This window comes from Pongo abelii, chromosome 7 (genome assembly GCF_028885655.2).
Source record: "Pongo abelii isolate AG06213 chromosome 7, NHGRI_mPonAbe1-v2.0_pri, whole genome shotgun sequence".
NCBI lineage: Eukaryota > Metazoa > Chordata > Mammalia > Primates > Hominidae > Pongo > Pongo abelii.
The window spans coordinates 116183506-116201479 of NC_071992.2; the positions used below are offsets into that span (position 1 = coordinate 116183506).

Here is a 17974-nt window from a genome sequence, read left to right on the forward strand (position 1 = left end):
GTCCAGGAGGCAGAGGTTGTGGTGAGCCGAGATTGTACCACTGCACTCTAGCCTGGGCGACAGAGCCAGACCCTGTCTCAAAAAATAATAATAATAATAATAAAATAATAAATTTATCTATCAGAAGATTTTAAGATTGCAAAATTTAAAGGTATATTTTAAATTTTAATTTATGGATTTTTATTATATATCAAATTATTCCATAGGATAAACTTATTACCTAGGTTTAAAACTTTAAATTTTAATATTTTGTGTATGTTTGAAAACTTGGTTGTAAGTAACAGAAAATCTGTTGACTTAAAATGTAAGGGATGGTCTTGGCTTGTGTCACTGAAAAGGCCCAGACAGGCTGTAAATCAGGCTTAACTCATTAAGGCTTAGGCTGTAGCAGGAAACAATAGAACTGTAGCAGTTTTAGGCTTTACATCTGCACATATCAGTGTCCGAAGAGAGACAGAAACCATTGATTTTGATGGCATTAAGAATGAGGAAGTAGGCCGGGCGTGGTGGCTCACGCCTGTAATCCCAGCACTTTGGGAGTCCAAGGCAGGAGGATCACGAGGTCAGGAGATGGAGACCATCCTGGCTAACATGGTGAAACCCCATCTCTACTAAAAATACAAAAATTAGCCGGGCGTGGTGGTGGGTGCCTGTAGTCCCAGCTACACGGGAGGCTGAGGCAGGAGAATGGCATGAACCTGGCAGGCGGAGCTTGCAGTGAGCCGAGATTGCGCCACCCACTGCACTCCAGCCCGGGCGACAGCGAGACTCCGTCTCAAAAAACAAAACAAAACAAAACAAAAAAACGAAAGAATGAGGAAGTACATTTCCCCAAAGCCCAGGCTTTTTAATCTGTTATTCTGTTCATCTGAATTGGGCCATGTGCCCATCCCTGAGCCAATCTCTTTGATGAGGAAACACCCCATGCACTGATTGGCTTAGACCTGGGGTTTTGATCAGTGAGGTCAGCCTCCCCTGAACACGTGGTCTGAATAGGAGAGGGGTGATAGCTGAATGAATATTGAGGTCTCGGAAACAGATTCTGAGCAGGGTATCAGCCATGTTCACTGCAAGATAATAGGGATAGTCTGTAATTCTGGTAATGAGCAGTTCAGACTCTGATTGTAGATAACAGAAAGCCCAACTTGTAATGCCTCAAGTAAGCAAAAAGCTGTTTATGGGTACTTAGTATGGACAAGTCCACAGGTGGAGTGGCTGCAGGGATGGCTGGATTCAGGACTCAGAGGCTCCAGCTCTCCATCTTGGCCTCTTCCTTGCTCTGATGGCCCCATTTTCATATCATCCCTTTTTATCACAAGATGGAAAAATAGCTCCTCCTTTGAGCCTTAAATCCCACAGGAAAGAAAAAGATTTATTTTACAAGAATCTTGCAAAACATTTTATCAGCTCTTATAGACTCATCCCTGAACAATTGGATTACTATGGCCATAGGACCATGATGTGCTGATTAATAAAATGATTATCCCAAAGGTTAGGGCTGGAGTGAGGTTTGCTTCACTTAAACCAAAGGAGCAGAGAATGAAAGAGATATGATTTCCCAAGGAAATTTGGGGTGCTGGATAGATGTCCACTTCAGGCTTAAAGAGGAGCGTTCACTATTCACAACATAATTGCCAAGCAAAACACTGTGCATATTTGTATCCCATTTCATTGACTGGTTCTGTCATATCCAAGCTTAACCAGAGGTCTGAAGTACTCCTGTACCACTGTAAAAGCGCTGTGTGAGGCAGCATAGATGGAGATGACAGAAAACACTGTGAGGGTTGCTAGTTCACATGTGCAGCCTTATTGGAGACTCTGCCTCTTGTCATATAGTCACCTGAGCCCTGTTAGCATTGTTTGCTTAATTCTCTCCATCTCTAAGGTGGTTCTGGCCTCTGTTACTGTCTTTAGAATCCCAGTAGAGAAAAGATGGCATGTCAAGATGGATAACATGACAGAATTATTACTTGTATCTTATTTTATTTTTTTGAGATGGGGTTTCGCTCTTGTTGCCCAGGCTAGAGTGCAACGGCATGATCTTGGCTCACCACAACCTCTGCCTCCCAGGTTCAAGCACTTCTCCTGCCTCAGCCTCCCGAGTAGCTAGGATTACAGGCATGTGCCACTACGCCTAGCTAATTTTATATTTTTAGTTAAGATGGGGTTTCCATGTTGGTCAGGGTGGTCTTGAACTCTTGACCTCAGGTAATCCGCCCGCCTCGGCCTCCCAAAGTGCTGAGATTACAGGCGTGAGCCACTGAACCCGGCACTTGTATCTTATTTTCTAATTAGAAAATAATAGTATCATAATTATATAATTATTTTTACTTATAGCCTATTTGTCATTTTAATTTGTCTACAAAGTTTTGTTCCATTTAGATTTTCACTCTGCATGCTGTGTGGTCAAGTTAATTTGCAATAGAAGATTTACTATATAGCTGTACTTAAGATTTTATAGAGGTGCTTGTACAGATACTTCCTCTTCTTTGTTTTTTTGTCCCATAGATGAAAAAACATTTAAAGCCCTTAAGGAAGAAGGAAATCAATGTGTAAATGACAAAAACTATAAAGACGCCCTCAGTAAATACAGCGAATGCTTAAAGATTAACAATAAGGAATGTACCATATATACAAACAGGCAAGTTCTTTGTAACTGTATATATTTCTTATGTTAATAGTTTTGATTATTAAAAATATTTTGTTATTTTATTAACACAATTAAGTAATTGCCAAAGTTTTTTGTGATGGTTCTAGGAATTTCTATAGCAAGCTGTCCTAACCAAGTGTTTCTGAGAGGTGAGGCCGTGGGAGTTCTACAGAGACTGGAAGCCTGAGGTGTGGGCGGGATGGGAGGTCTGACATAGTTTGTGCCACGAGGTTCCCAAAAGCTACCATGGCTGCTTTGGCTTGTGCAACTCTGATTCGGCATTTCCTGGCTTGCCGGCCTCGCTGCAGCTAGCCGGGCCTGGGCATTGTCCAGCGTGGAAGGAGCAGGGATCAACCGCCTTTCAAAATAGCGTCTTGGCTGGGCGCGGTGGCTCACGCCCATAATCCCAGCACTTTGGGAGGCCGAGGCGGGCGGATCACGAGGTCAGGAGATCGAGACCATCCTGGCTAACACGGTGAAACCCCGTCTCTACGAAAAATACAAAAAAAAATTAGCCAGGCGTGGTGGCAGGCGCCTGTAGTCCCAGCTACTCTGGAGGCTGAGGCGGGAGAATGGCATGAACCCAGGAGGCAGAGCTTCAGTGAGCTGAGATAGCACCACTGCAGTCCGGCCTGGGTAAAAGAGCGAGACTGTGTCTCAAAAAAAAAAGAAAGAAAAAAAAAATACTGTCTTATGGAGAATGCCCTTTTCCTTCTGAAGTGCTACGGGAAGGCACCAGCATCATTTATAGTGTGCAGCAGGAATGGGCAGATTGTTGCTCAGGTACCATCTTTATACCACGTAGTAAAAGATACCTATATAGAATATGGTGATAGAATATTGGACAAAAGATGTCACTAAATCCAACAGATGTTTTTCTGCCCTTCTGTTCAGCCTCTGTAGGATCGGGCATTATTGGCCACTCAGTTTTCTGTGAAGACTCCTCCTCCTCTTCGCTGCAGAGGAGGAGGCAGGCAGCTCATTGCCTGGTTCTCTTCCTCTCCCTCTCCTTCTGTAGGCTTTTCTTTTCCTAGAATTCTCATAGTTCTGAGGGTCTAGATCCTTTTTCCTTTCTACGTACTCTAGAGGCCATTCCATCCTCTCCCCAGGTCCACTCACCACCTTACAATGATGTCTTCCAAATCTCTGTCTTCTGAGCTCCAGACTGAAGCGCTCCCCATCTCTTCTGCACTCAGGGCTGGATATCATCCCCTACCTCCCTCTTCCAGTCAGCAAGCTCAGATGCTCCTACCTTCTAAATCCCAAATCCGTCTTCAGTGTGACCCTTTCTGTCTCCTTGCCACCATCCCCCTGTCATTCCCTTGCTCTGGGCCACTGTCCTCTCCTCCTAAATGTCTGCAGCACCCTCATGGTGTCCTTGCACAGCTTTGTTCCATCATCTCATTCTCCAAGCTGTAGCCAGAGGGACTGTCTAAAACATGGCAAACGCGTCAGCCCCTATTAAAAACCCTTCATCAGACTTCCATTAAGCTCAGTTTATAAAGCTCAACTTCCTTCCATGACTTATAGTGCCCTTCGTGATCTGGCCTGCCTGCTCTTCCAGCCTCATCCCTGCATTCCAGCCATATGGAACTCTTCTTAATTCTTCAGGAACACCATATTCTCTTCCACCGTAGGTGTAGGTCTGTGCACTCGCTGTGTCCTTGGCCTCCACTCCCCGCTACCTCCATCTAAACTTTCTCAACCCAGTGCAATTGCATTGGATAATTCTTAACTTCATACTCTGGATTTCGACTTAAATGTCACTTCTTCCAGGAAGTCTTCCCTGCTGCTCTGCGCCTTGTCTCAGCCCCACTGAATCTGATGTAGTTCTCAGCCGTGTGCTCCCAGAGTACTTTGCACAGATTTTATTGTGTTTGCTTGTTTGAATGGTCTGTCTCTTCCACTTGATTGCATCCTCCTTGAGGGCTGTGACTGTATTTTGTTTGCAGTTGTATCCCCAGTGCCATAATTGAATCAAATGTTAAGTTTCAATGGAAACCGCAGTGGTATAGAAACAGACATATTGAGCTATTTTCTGATTTTTCTTAGCTGTCTAAAACTTATAGATAGCCAGTCTTTACCTTTCATAATACTGAGTTCCGTTGCATTATGCCAGAGCTCTCTGTTACTTGAAGCTGTGCCAGTTTGAAGAGGCAAAGCAGGACTGTGATCAGGCACTTCAGCTAGCTGATGGGAACGTGAAAGCCTTCTATAGACGAGCTCTGGCTCATAAAGGACTCAAGGTGAGGAAATCTTCATTTTAATGCATAAACTTCAGTTCTGAACAAATCAAGTGGTTTTCACAAGCGTAAGTCTCCAGATCTTGGGATGGGATTGAGATTATTCTTGGATTTAATCCTAGAACTGTACTAACCAGTTCTAAAACCCTGATAAAGGCCTCAGATTTCACCCTTAACCATAATGTGAAACTAGATTGCTTCTAAGATTCCTTCCAGCTCCAAAATGTTGATTTATTCTCTAGTTTTCTGAGAAATATTGTTAGTTATAGTAGGTTCATTTTAAGATAAAGGAAGGTTTGGTACTGAATTACCAAAACTAGCAGTAATGCTGCTGGTTCCTCCAGCAAGGATTGCTGTTGGAGGTTGGGTGGGGAAGGCATCAGAATGGAAGATGGGTGACCCAGCGGAAGTTGGGAGAGACACATCGCAGACTTGAAAGCTTATAGTGATCTGGGCCTTAAGCCAGCTGATGGTCAGTGTAAGTCTGTAGAATGCCATTCTTCTCTAAGAAAACCATGCCATTAGTTTAGAAGAAAGTGGATATTGTATCATTACACTTTTCTTCACACATTCTTCTGCATGGAAATCCTGATGAATGAATGTTCATATTTATAGAAAATAACATCATAAGGAAAAACCAGAACATATTGGAAAATAGTACTTCCTGAAGTAATTTTTTTAAACTCAATTTTATTAAGGTGTAATACAATGAAGTTCATACATTATAAGTGTGCAGGTCATTGACTTTTGGTATGTGCATATCCTCTTGTAGCCAATATCCCAATCGAGATAAAGAACATTTTCTTCTGAAGGTGGTGTGTGCTAAAAATAAAAAATAACATTTTCATCTTTCTAGAAAGTTCTCTGTGCCCCTGTACAATAAATCTCCCTCCCTCCACCCCTACCCTCAGGCAGCCATTCATCTGATTTCTATCACTATAGATTAGTTTTGATTGTTTTCGACATTACCATAAATCATACAGAATGGACTCTACTGTTTGGCTTCTTTCAGCATAACCTGAGATTTGTTTATATTGTGTGGGTATCAGGAACTGTTCCTTTTTATCACTGTGTTATATGAATATATCACAATTTGTGTATATATTCACCAGTTGATGACACTTAGGTTGTTTCCAGTTTGGGGCTGTTAGGAATAAGGCTGCTGTGACATTCTTGTGTACATTTTTAATGGATGGACTTGTTTACAAACTGTACAGCTGGAGGCCAGATGTGACTAGGAGTGGGGGTAGAGGGAGATGGTCAGATCCTGAGGGGCTTGGTAGGCCATGCTGAGGAGGCTGGACTTAATTCTGAAGGTGATGGAGCCTCCAGAGCAGGGTAAATGGTGGTGTAATGGATCAGATTTGGGGACCTCGTGGAAGGTTGATCAGAAGGGCCCAGGATGAGGAGGAAGGTAAGTGAGAGATCACCAAGGTGAGAAGCAGGTACCTGAAGGAAAGTAATGTCCAAGGAAAGGCAGAAGTATGTTAGCCGCTGTGGCTGCTATAACAAAGCGCCATAGACTGGGTGGCCTGAACAACAGAAATCTATTCCGGAGGCGGGAAGTCTCAGCTTACGGTGTTAATAGGGGTGGTCTCTTCAGAAGCCTATGTCTCTGGCTTACAGTTGCTGTCCTCTCCCTGGGTCTCCATGTAGCCTTCCCTCTGTGTGTGTGTGCCCAAATCTTCTCTTTTTATAAAGACACAGTCATCTTGGACTAGGTAGGGCCTACTGATTTTAACTTGATTACCTCTTTAAAGGCCCTGTCTCCAAATATGGTTACATTTTGAGGTACTGGAGGTTAGAACTTCAACACAGGAATTTCTGTGGGGACGTAGTTCAGCCCATAACAGAAGGGAAGGGGCCAATTCAAGGGTTGATGGTAAAGTTGACAGGACATAGCAGTCAAATGTCTAGGGGAAGTGATGGAGGGGATGCCTCCCAGGTTCTGGCTGGGTGGCTGAGGGTAGTGGTGTGATAATGGGGAGCATTCAGGAGCAGGGCAGTTTGGGAGTGGGGAGAGGATTGTTTTGACTGATTGAGTCTGAGATAGTTGTTTTAATTCCATGCCCATGACTGAAAGGGAACTATCTAGGTTCTGCAGGGAGAAGAGCAGTCATGTTGCATAATATAGCAAATGAGGACCACCCAGGTGCACTGAATGGCCAGCTTTTCCAGATCGTAGATCCACTCTGGCTGCAGTGCAGTCATGCCTGCATGTCCTGCCAGGACCCCCGTGCTGCCCTGTGACCCCCGCCCCATGCTGAGGGAGCCACACAGTGTCCATGTGACCCTAACACTTGCCTCCCCCTCCAGCCCTCTTTTTTTTGGGTTAGCAACACACTCACTTGTAAAAAAAATTCCTAGATGGTGTATGGCACCACAAATTAAAAGAGACTCCTTTGAAATTTACTCACTTCTTTGAGCTTAGTAGATTTGGTAAATGAGGATCTGTATGGCTCATGAGTTTACAGATGGCCAAACTCTTGGAGCACATTTACCTCTTAGTGGCTGCCTGACTTTCTGAACCTGGTGAGCTGACTAAAGGTCAGAAGCTGCACCCCAATGAAAGACTGGACTTCAGTTTGTGTGGGTATCATCATTAATACTTCATTGGGCTTTTCTATTTCCGTGGAATGAATTCCAGAAATTATATTATGATGCACAAAAATAATCCCAAATTTGAGTAATCCTATCCCACTAGATTATGAGGCTGGTAGCTTATAGCTTGATTTGTTGTCCAGTAATTTGAGGTATGTGCCAGGTGAATTTAATTTCAGAATTTTAAAAAATGTTTAATTTAAGAGAGACAGGGTCTCACTATGTTGGCCAGGATTGGTGTTAAACCCCTGGCCTCAAGCAATCCTCCCACTTTGGCCTCTTAAAATGCTAGGATTACAGATGTGAGCCACCATGCTTGGCCTAATTTCAGGATCTTCAAAGACTACAACTGCTTATAGAATGTGTCAGAACTCACGCCCAGGCCTGTTTGCCCAGGGTGACTGCAATGAGGAAGTGGCACAGGGGCTCACGGTGGCCGGTGCCCTGCCTTTAGCTCCCAGCTCAACTCTATGTTTTCCTCAGATCTTCTGTTTGTTTTCTGACTTTGTTATTTTTAATGGTGCCAGCTTTGAAAAATATGAGCTGTCTTTAATGTACAGCTGTTCCTTGTAAGAAAAGATCACTGAACATTTTGCTTTTATTTACAATTTATTTCTCTTATTGAGTGCCAATTATGTGGTAGGTGTTAGGAGTATAGAGGTGAATAAAGACATGCTGCCTACTTAGGGAATTTACACCCAATAGAGAATGCTGCAAGATCCACCCAAAAGAGGATGCTGTAGAGGATGATACACACAATTGTTATGTATCAATACAAATATCAAAAAGAATATCATAAAATAACTATTGCTTTTATGGTTTCAGCAAAACTATTAATGGTAAATATTATCACAAACACGTGATTATAATACATCCCTTTTTAAAGGCCTAATGAGGTTAGCAACTTTTAATGCCTTCTTTCTTGTCAAAGCCATATTTTCTGGTTTGTTGTTTTGTTTATTTTTGAGACAGAGTCTTGCTCTGTCACTCAGGCTGGAGTGCAGTGGCGTGATCTTGGCTCACTGGAACCTCCACCTCCCGAGTTCAAGCAATTCTCCTGCCTCAGCCTCCCGAGTAGCTGGGACTACTCCACGCCTGGCTAATTTTTGTATGTTTAATAGAGACGGGGTTCAGCTGTGTTGGTCAGGCTGGTCTCAAACTCTTGGCCTCAGGTGATCCACCCACCTTGGCCTCCCAAAGTGCTGGGACACACTTTCTGTGAGCTCTGCTCTTCCCTCTACGCTGCATGGCTAGGTTCTCTTCAGGTCTTCACTTCTCTGACAGCTGAACTGTAGAAAAAGGAGGCTCTCTTGTTAGTATCCATCTCAACCTTTAGTTTTCTTCATGGCATCAATGACAGTCTGTAATTATCTATTCATTTGTTTACATGTTAATTGCTTCCCCTCATAGGATGTAAGCTTCCATAAATGCAAGGCCTAAGTCTGTCTTTCCTTGTCTTGTCCGTGGTCTTCTTAGCTCCTGGCACATGGACATGCTCAGAGACCATCTGTGAAGTGAATGAGCCTGGCCCCCTCTTAAGCTGCCTCCTTGCCCAATTTTGTCTACGCCCTTGCTGCCGTTCTGCCCTCTCTTCATGCTTGTCTGCAGTACTAACACTTGTCAACGTGCATTTCTTGTTTTCTTGTGTCTCTTCCAGCCAGTCAGGCTGCTCTTTAGGCAGAGACTTTCTGGATTCATGAAAATGATCCTATTGACTCCTAGGGTGCTGAGCTTCCATTTCCAAGGCTGTGGCTCACAGGTCTCTATTTCCAGTCCTTTTCCTTGAGCTCCACCCCATGTAATCATCCACCTTCTGGTCATTGCTGTCGTGACCATCCCATTCTTCACTTTTAAAATGGGGACAATAGAAGTTAATATTTATAGGGCTGTTGTGAGAGTAAAGTAATACTTGTAAAATGCTTAGAATGGTAAGAATTAGCTTTTATTACTTCCTCAACTTGCCTTCCTGCTCCACTCCCTTGCCTTTCAGGTATGGCTCCCTGCCTAGAGCACTTAGGATATAAATACAGTGTCATTTTTCCCCCGGTAGGTTCTAGTGCTGGTGTAGGACAGTGGTATCTGGAGATTTGTTATACTTTGTAAATAATTTACTTTTATAAATTAGAGCAGATTTAAGGTTATCCCTTTAAATATGTCCCTCTTGCTCTGGCGTGTTGCTGTAGTGGAGGGGAAAGGCATGTGGGATTACAGCTAGGCCCCCGGGAATGTCACATAATCACTAGCTCAGCTTATCTGTGCTCAGCCTCTTTGCATGCTGTTACTGATGTGTCATGAATACTTAAAGAGGTTACACATCCTTGCAATTCTTTGCCTCTTCACAGTTTGGTTTATTCAAAACATGGGTCTAGTCTGTAGTTTAGAACATAGCTTGTCACAGCAGACTGACTTTGGGGCATCTGTCTTTGCTGCTAGATTCAGTGGTCATGTCTTGTTAAATGCCCTTTCTTTCCCTCAACTTCTTCAATGTATTGTGTGACTCATGGAAGATTAAATGTTGACTGTAGCCAATTTTGAAGAGTAAACAACCTGGAAGGATTTTATGGAAGAAAAGTATTATAATAACTACCCTTTGCATAGTCCTTTATAGATTTAAGCCACTTATTATTTGTTCATTTATTTCTTGGTACAGGCTTGTGAAAATTTGAATAGAGCTTTTGTTCCCCTTATGTTAAAGATGAGAAGACTGAAGCCCAGAAAGGTTAAGTAGGATCTTAAGTTTCATTGCTAGTAGGTGCTAATACAAGGATGAGTTCATTCTTTCATTTATTCATTCAGCAAGCAACAAGTGCTTATCATGTGTTAGGGACTGGGAAGGTTGTGGTGATACAGAATTTAACTTGCGTTTTCTAACTCCAGATTCTGTGCTTTTTCTTCTATAGTAGATGTTCACTGTATTATGGGTTATAATATTTCAGCTGCATACTCACCCCACAGGCTCACTTTTTATAAGAGTGGTATTAATGTGGACCCTGCACACATACTGCACAACTCACTTCATCAACCCCACTCCCACTCAGGTTACTCTAGGCTTCTTCTACTTATGAAAGTTATTTTCTCTGTCTTCCTACTTACAGAATTATCAGAAAAGCTTAATTGATCTCAATAAAGTTATCCTACTAGATCCAAGTATTATTGAGGCAAAGATGGAACTGGAAGAGGTAACTAGACTCCTTAATCTTAAGGATAAGACAGCATCATTCAACAAAGAAAAGGAGAGAAGGAAAATTGAGATTCAAGAGGTATTTGTATTTGATTATCTTTGAAAGTACTCTTTTGGGGTCTTTAGACTGGATTCTAAGGTCATATTCCTATGAGTTCTAAAACATTTTTAATTTTGCGTTTTTATTCTGATGATCAGTGACAAACTTTTAACCAGCAACAAAACATCTCCTTTGCGATGATAGTTAGCCATTGTATTTCCCAATGTGGGTCCATGGATGGTACTGGGAGTCTCTGCATTACTGCAGTTCTTCCTTTCTTTGGCTTCCATCTGTACTGCTCTCACTCCAGAGTACACTGCGAACCAACAGCCACTGACTTTGCTCCAGGGTAGAGCTGGAGGATCCTGACGGGACTGATTTTGCTACAGGGACCCTGAAAGCCTCACCTCAGAGATTTTCCAGATTGATTCAGACCTTTTTAGCACTCTGAAATATGACTGCCTCATCAGAGATCTCGAACTACCTCAGGATCAAACTGCTTTTGTGATTCAGATAACTAAAATGTTTTTCTCTGCTTAATATTAGGGAAGAATGTTAGGCTATGAATCCCTGTACATTCATGAATGCTAATACCCCATTTCGTCTCACATTTCCACTAAGAATAAGAGGCTAATATGTAAGAGAAGCTAGGAAGGTTTTTTTCTCTTTAAGGAGGGAAGAAAATACTGTTTTAGGAGAATCGAGCAATATAAGCTCATTTCTCTGTTAAAATTTATTGTGAAAAGGAGATAAAATTGACATAGGCATTTATACAACAATTGTATTTATGGGAAAGTCTAAAAATTAAATTTTGTTGTCATAGTTTCAATGTCAAATATTTTTTTAAAATTTTTATGAATTGGATCTTATACCCTAAAACTTCTCTTCCTAAAAAAAATTATTACAAATTTTTCACTTGGAACTGGACTACAGTATAGTCTACTTGTAGTTTTCAATTCTCATTCTGACAGACGTACTTAGGATGTATGTGGTGATTGGGGTTCAGTGTCACAATGCATTTTTTTTTTCTTCATGAAGGTGAATGAAGGCAAGGAGGAGGAGCCTGGAAGACCTGCAGGGGAGGTCTCCACGGGATGCCTTGCTTCTGAGAAGGGAGGCAAAAGCAGCGGGTCACCAGAAGACCCTGAGGAACTTCCGATAACCAAGCCTAACAATGCCTATGAATTTGGTCAGATTATAAATGCTCTCGGTACCAGGAAGGATAAAGAAGCCTGTGCACATCTTTTAGCCATCACTGCACCAAAAGATTTGCCGATGTTTTTAAGTAACAAACTTGAAGGGGATACATTCCTCCTCCTCATTCAGTCTCTGAAAAATAATCTTATTGAAAAAGATCCCTCATTGGTGTATCAGCATCTTTTATATCTGAGTAAAGCAGAAAGGTTTAAGGTAAGTGGCTAAGTATTTTATTAATAGAAATTGGTTTTATTAGGGTTTCTGTAACTTAAAAATGTTACTTATGCTAACATAGTTTTTTTTTTTTTTTTTTTTTTTTGCTTCTTTTAGATGATGTTGACACTAATTAGCAAGGGCCAAAAGGAGCTAATTGAACAGCTGTTTGAGGACCTTTCAGACACACCAAACAACCATTTTACTTTAGAAGATATACAGGCCCTAAAAAGGCAGTATGAGCTTTAAATCAAGATAATTGTTAGATTTCTTCCATGCATGTATGTGTTCCAGGAGTGTTAATGAGATGGTGTAAAAGAGTTGCATGGATAAAACTTGGCCTAGAAAAGATCTTTTGGTCTGCACTATAAAACATTTTACTTATTTTCCTACATAGAACATGTATATTCTACAATCTGCTTTTTATTAGTTGTAAATATTTTCTTATGTACCAGAACCAAATAAGTATATTTAGAACTTGTTAAAAATACATTTTAATTTATAATATACATATTATTTTAATTACTTGTTAAAATTTTGAGTTAAGTTGCATTTCTTTGGGCTATGAAGGAGTCCTCTTAAGTTTGATAGAAATGAATTTCTTTAACATTCTTTTTTAAAAGTGGAAGTCATTAACAGTGATTATTATATCACTTATATCCTGCTGAGATACACATAAATCCCATTTTGTACTAGTACCTGTGGATTACAGTTAAAATGAAATGCAACACTGAAGTCTATAACATGAAACGGTTATTAAATTGTTTATTAATTTAGAGCTATAAGAGGAACTTATTTTTTCTAATATGGAAGCATTGCCTAATAATTAAGAACAAAAATTGCCAAAAATTTCTACCACTTTTTACCAGATTTTAAAAAGCTAGTTTCTTTTATATATTGCTTATATAAGCAAAAAACCAACCACTGTATTAAAGCAAACTAAGCCTGCATTTATCTGAATTATTACCTCCATATTTTACCAAACATTTGAATGTCCCCCTTCCCCCTTTTTTGTTTTCTGCTTTTATGACTGTATTTATTCCTTTACTGTAAAAGAACATGAAGAACTCATATATGTTGAGAGCTCCTTTGTTGACTGGGTCAAAGTGAAGGAATTTCAATCTCCATCAGTGTACTGTCATTTATTCCTGCGGTCTATAGTGTATTCCCCCTTTCTGGAGCATTTTCTTATTCACTTAGAAGTGAAGATGAAAGTTAGTATCATGTTTACTATTTCCATATTCATTATTATTTTATCTAATCTTTTATAGTTATAGAATATTTTAACTCATCTTGGGTAAATAGTATCTTTCAAACTGTGCCATTTTTCTTTGAAACTGCTTTCTTTGTTCATAAGTGAAAAATCTGTAATGGGACTTTAGTCTTCAAACAAAATTTCTCCTTTTTAATGTTATTTAATTTTTATAAAAGTAAATGGTGGATTGTTAGAAATGTATCCTGTTTGGAGTTTACTTACAGAAATGGGACCACTCTTTTCCTATACATAGCAACTTGAAATTAACTTTAGAGACATAAGGGAACTTTCTCTTTTGGTGCCTGACACAGTGACATTAATAACTGTAGGTGATTTTCTTGAGCTTTGTGATAGGCACTGTGTGTCATTTATCACACATTGTCTAATTTAATCTTCATAACTCTGCTACAGATGAGGAAACAATGGAACAGAAGGTTGTATAAATTAATGAGGATTTACAAATGTTGCAAGTGCTCTCTCCAAGATCCAAACCTGGGCAGTCTATCTTTTGAGTTCATATACTCTATGCTGTGTAATGGAAAATATTAAATATGTGAATAGACTAATGGTTCAGATGCCTATTCCTTAACAGTCACAGATGAGTAAAAGATTAGTGAATGTAAATTGGCAATTTTGGTATTTGTAGTGAAAACACAGAGCAAGAGGAATGCCCAGGCCTGCCTGAGAGAGGGTTAGGAAAGTTTTCTCATGGGGCACAGTTCTGCCACAGCTTGAGTATGTCATAGGCAGAGGAAATGAGATGCAAGGGCATCAAAGTGCATATTGAAGGTACAGGTTGAATGAAAGTGTGAAGTCACTTGGCATGTTCAGAGAACTGCGTGAATCTTAATATTACTGGAACATGTGGCTTGAGTGATAGCTGGATAGAACAGAAAATTGCATGCTGCATATAAAATGGCAGAAAATATCAGAATTTTAATTATACTCTGGCATTACTCTTAACTAAGACCTAGTTTTCTTCCCCTTCTGGGCATACACAAGATAGTACTTTTCAGCCTCTTTGTGATTGGTCGGGGCCATGTGACCACTTCTGCCAGTAGGGTTTAGGTAAAAGTGATGTGTCACTTCTGAGCCAAAGTATGCAAGATCTGGCCCCAAAACCTCCCTGATCTTTTCCCTTGCTACAGTGACAAGGCTTCATATTGCAGTCAGTGCAGTTACAAGATGACTGGCTCTGTCAGCCTCATTCTTTGAATGCTGGTTTCAAGCAGGGTTCTGCCAGTCCACATTGGACACACAGAATGAACAAGCTTATGCTTTTCTTGTTAAGCCGCTGAGATTTTTATTGTTTGTAACTATATCCAAACACTTAACCTCTCAGTCTGCTTCTGTATCTCTTCCTTCTTCAGCCTTTGAATCTTTCCTGAGCTTCGACCTGTAAAGCCAACTTCAGACTGTTCATCTCTACACAGGTGTCTCACAGAAACTGTAACTATACATGCCCTGAATGGAACTCGCTGTTCCCTGAAACTCAGGCTTCACTTATCCCATAGTTCCACAGAAGGTACCAGCACTCACACCCTGGCCTAAGAAACCTGGGCTTCTAAACTTTCCTTGCTCTCAGTCCTCACATCTGATATTTCATACTGGCAGACATTTCATTACACAAACATGGCACACTCACCCAAGATTAACTGCGTTTGCACAGGATGTCTTACCACATTGTTTTGGTGTTTTTGAGTTTACTTGTCTGATATAAAATATCTGGTTCCGCTCTGTTTCCCATAGTGCTCAGCAAAATGCCTGGCATAATAGATTCAGTGAGTTATTCACTGAATGAATGATGTCTTAGTAATTTTATATTTGTGGGTACATATATTACCTAAAGTATTTGAGTGGAATGTCAGCACTTGTTATGTCTAATTGGTTTGCTGTAAATTGTGCATCTGGAAGGAGAAAAGTCTCAAAAATAATTCTATACAGTTTTTTTTTTTTAATCATGAAAGCATGTTGGATTTGGTCATGCCTTTTCAGCATCAATTGTTGGATCATGTATGCAATTCTTTACTTTTTCTGTTAATGAGGTATGTTGGCACTGATTGATTTTCTAATGCTGAACTAGCTTTGTATTCCTGGGATAAATCCCACTTGGCCATGGTGTATAATCCATTCAGTATGCTGTTGAATCTGTTTGCTAGTATTTTGTTGAGACTGCAAAGTGATGGATATATTGAGAATTTGATATTTGTCAGGAAAGCTTCAAAGACATGGAGCTTTTAAGCTTAACCTTTTCATTTCCACTTCTTACGTATCTTAGTGAAAACTCCCTCCAAGTTGTGGTGCCTATTAGGAGTAGTATACTGTTCACTAGAGGCCTCCCAGGAAGTAGTTCAGAAGGCTTGATTCTATGTTATGTGCAGAGATTAAGCATGAGTTATGGCACAGCATGTTGTTAAAGTGATTTCAAATATATTTTCTTATAGTTACTTTCCTAACATGTGGGTTTTGCTCTCTAGGAAGAGAATGGAGCAGTGTGTAGCTGGAATTTGTTTTACTTTCCTATTAGCCTGTAGGTACCACTCAGACCAAAAGGACTCCCTAAAAACTGATGTGCAAGTCACAGAATTCTCCTGCCTGACCTCTATCAAGGGATGTCTGTAAGGAGAAATCTATCTCTAGAGTACTATGAATTTTGTCACGTTTATAGGTTTTTTGCTTGTTTTTAGAGACAGGGTCTCAGCTCTGTTGCTCAGGTTGGAGCGCAGTGACATAATCATGGCTCACTGCAGCCTCATCCTCCTGGACTCAAGCAGTCCTTCTGCCTCATCCTCCTGAATAGCTGGGTCTACGGGCATACACCACCATGTCTGGCTATTTTTTTTTTTTTTTTTAAAGTAGAGACAGGGTCTCATTATGTTACCCAGGTTGGTCTCAAACTCCTGGCCTCAAGCGATCCTCCTGCTTCAGCCTCCCCAATGCTGGGATTACAGGCATGAGCCACCACACCCAGCCGAGTTTATAGATTTTGATGCCTTTTGCCAAAAATCAAAGAGGTGGCTGAAAGTCAATTGATATCAGAAGAATCAATGAAAAGCAAGAGACTAACTCTCAGCAGCTCTCCTTTTCCTCTGGGAAACTGCTTAAGAGCACAGACTTTGGCATCAGATACACCTGGAATCAAATCCCAGCTCTACTTAGGAGCTGTATGACCTTGCAGTCTTCAGGTTTCTCGTCTGCAAAATGGGGTATCTTCCTACCATTTGGGGTTGCTGGTTTATGTGGTTCATGTAAAATGCCTTTTATTTGATAAGCACCTTATCTTTCCTTCCATGTGTATAACTGCTTTCTTCTTTTAAGTATAATATCATCTATGTGTTAGAAAAATGTAAGAAACCTCTTTTCAAATAGTATGGACACCTTAATAGTTATTTACTGGAGAAGAGGCACACATTAAGATCCCTCCAATAGAAATATTAATATAGACAGAAATGGCTAGTCTTGGACCTCTAGTGTCATCTCCTGGAAATTAGTCATGGTACAACAGCCAAGAGGTTACCCCACAACTTGAGCTACAGAGAATGTTTGCAATAGCATCTTTATTTTCCAATCTGCCATTGTTTTGAGAATGAACCAATACGCAAATGGTTGTACGTCCAGAGTCTGGTATAGGCTAATGGATGCTTAGTAAAGTTTGCTGAATGAATGAATCCAGAGGACATTGCCCTATTGGTGTTCTTGTCTCCAGAGTTCAGATTAGGAAGTTCCTATTACAGAAATGTTTACAATGACACTCTATTTCTCAAACAGTTGTTCTTGAAATGTTTGCACAGAGTCACTTGAGAATCTTACAGTCTAGGGGGTTGGACATCTAAAAATCTCTCTTATGATACATAGGGAAGTTAGAATTTATGATCTATGGCATAGAAGCTGAGGATGCAATAATTAACATCTGAATTGCATAAGCACTGCCAGTGAATGACACTATTTATGATGCTCTGAATTAAGTATTGTGGGGGATAAACTTTTAAAAAGATAGCCCCTGCTTTTAATGAGCTCATACTTCATTTGGAAAAAACTGTCAATAACACGAAGTGCAAGAGACTCTCCTAGGAGAAAACAGCATCAATGAAATGTTCAAGTGTTAAAGGTATTAAAAGGGCCAAATAGGGTTACTCAAGAACATTTCAGGAAGAGGTAAAACCTGAGCCATGTTTTGAAATAGACTCAGGTCAATGAGAAGGGAGAGCTCAGTGTGACTGGATTACTTTACTGTAGAATTTCCAGTACCACATTGCACAAGGAAGGAACTTGGTAAGAAAAATTTTGCCACTGCAGGTATGCTTCACAGTGCAGGAAACAGCAGACAGGAGACTTATGAAGCAACCGGAATTAATATTCTATTTTTAATAGTGACCCAAATTCAAAAATAGCCTAAAATTTAATCTTACTACCTGCCATTAGATCTCTTTTGTATCAGTTTCCCATCTGTAAAATAGGACCAATTTATTTTTATTTTTAAAAAGGAGGTCAGAATGTCTCTTTTGTATCAGCTGTTTTTTGTTCTTTTTTGTTGTGTTTGAGATGCAGTCCTGCTCTGTCACCCAGGCTGGAGTGCAGTGGCACGATCTCGGCT

The 17974-nt window shown here is 40.5% G+C and overlaps 2 protein-coding genes across 11 annotated transcripts in view; one reads left to right on the forward strand and one right to left on the reverse strand.

Moving 5' to 3' along the window:
• The window catches only part of SPAG1 (sperm associated antigen 1), a 76085-nt gene extending 62833 nt beyond the window's left edge, over nucleotides 1-13252 (forward strand). For all 6 annotated transcript variants that reach the window (XM_054519234.2, XM_054519231.2, XM_054519232.2 and 3 more), the window contains 5 exons: nucleotides 2509-2641; nucleotides 4770-4896; nucleotides 10590-10754; nucleotides 11754-12125; nucleotides 12243-13252. In XM_054519234.2, coding sequence (XP_054375209.1) covers nucleotides 2509-2641; nucleotides 4770-4896; nucleotides 10590-10754; nucleotides 11754-12125; nucleotides 12243-12374 — 929 coding nt within the window. In that variant the 3' untranslated portion in view covers nucleotides 12375-13252. The remainder of the gene's footprint in view (nucleotides 1-2508; nucleotides 2642-4769; nucleotides 4897-10589; nucleotides 10755-11753; nucleotides 12126-12242) is intronic.
• RNF19A (ring finger protein 19A, RBR E3 ubiquitin protein ligase) overlaps nucleotides 1-17974 on the reverse strand; it is a 116792-nt gene that overhangs the window by 36520 nt on the left and 62298 nt on the right. Inside the window, exon 11 of one of the 5 annotated variants that reach the window (XM_054519240.2) lies at nucleotides 5548-5715. The exons of 3 other annotated variants lie outside the window; for them this stretch is intronic. In XM_054519240.2, the coding sequence (XP_054375215.1) occupies nucleotides 5609-5715 (107 nt within the window). In that variant the 3' untranslated portion in view covers nucleotides 5548-5608. Of the gene's footprint in view, nucleotides 1-5547; nucleotides 5716-17974 lie in introns of those variants that run through there. One more of the 5 variants, XM_054519239.1, reaches the window with a different exon arrangement.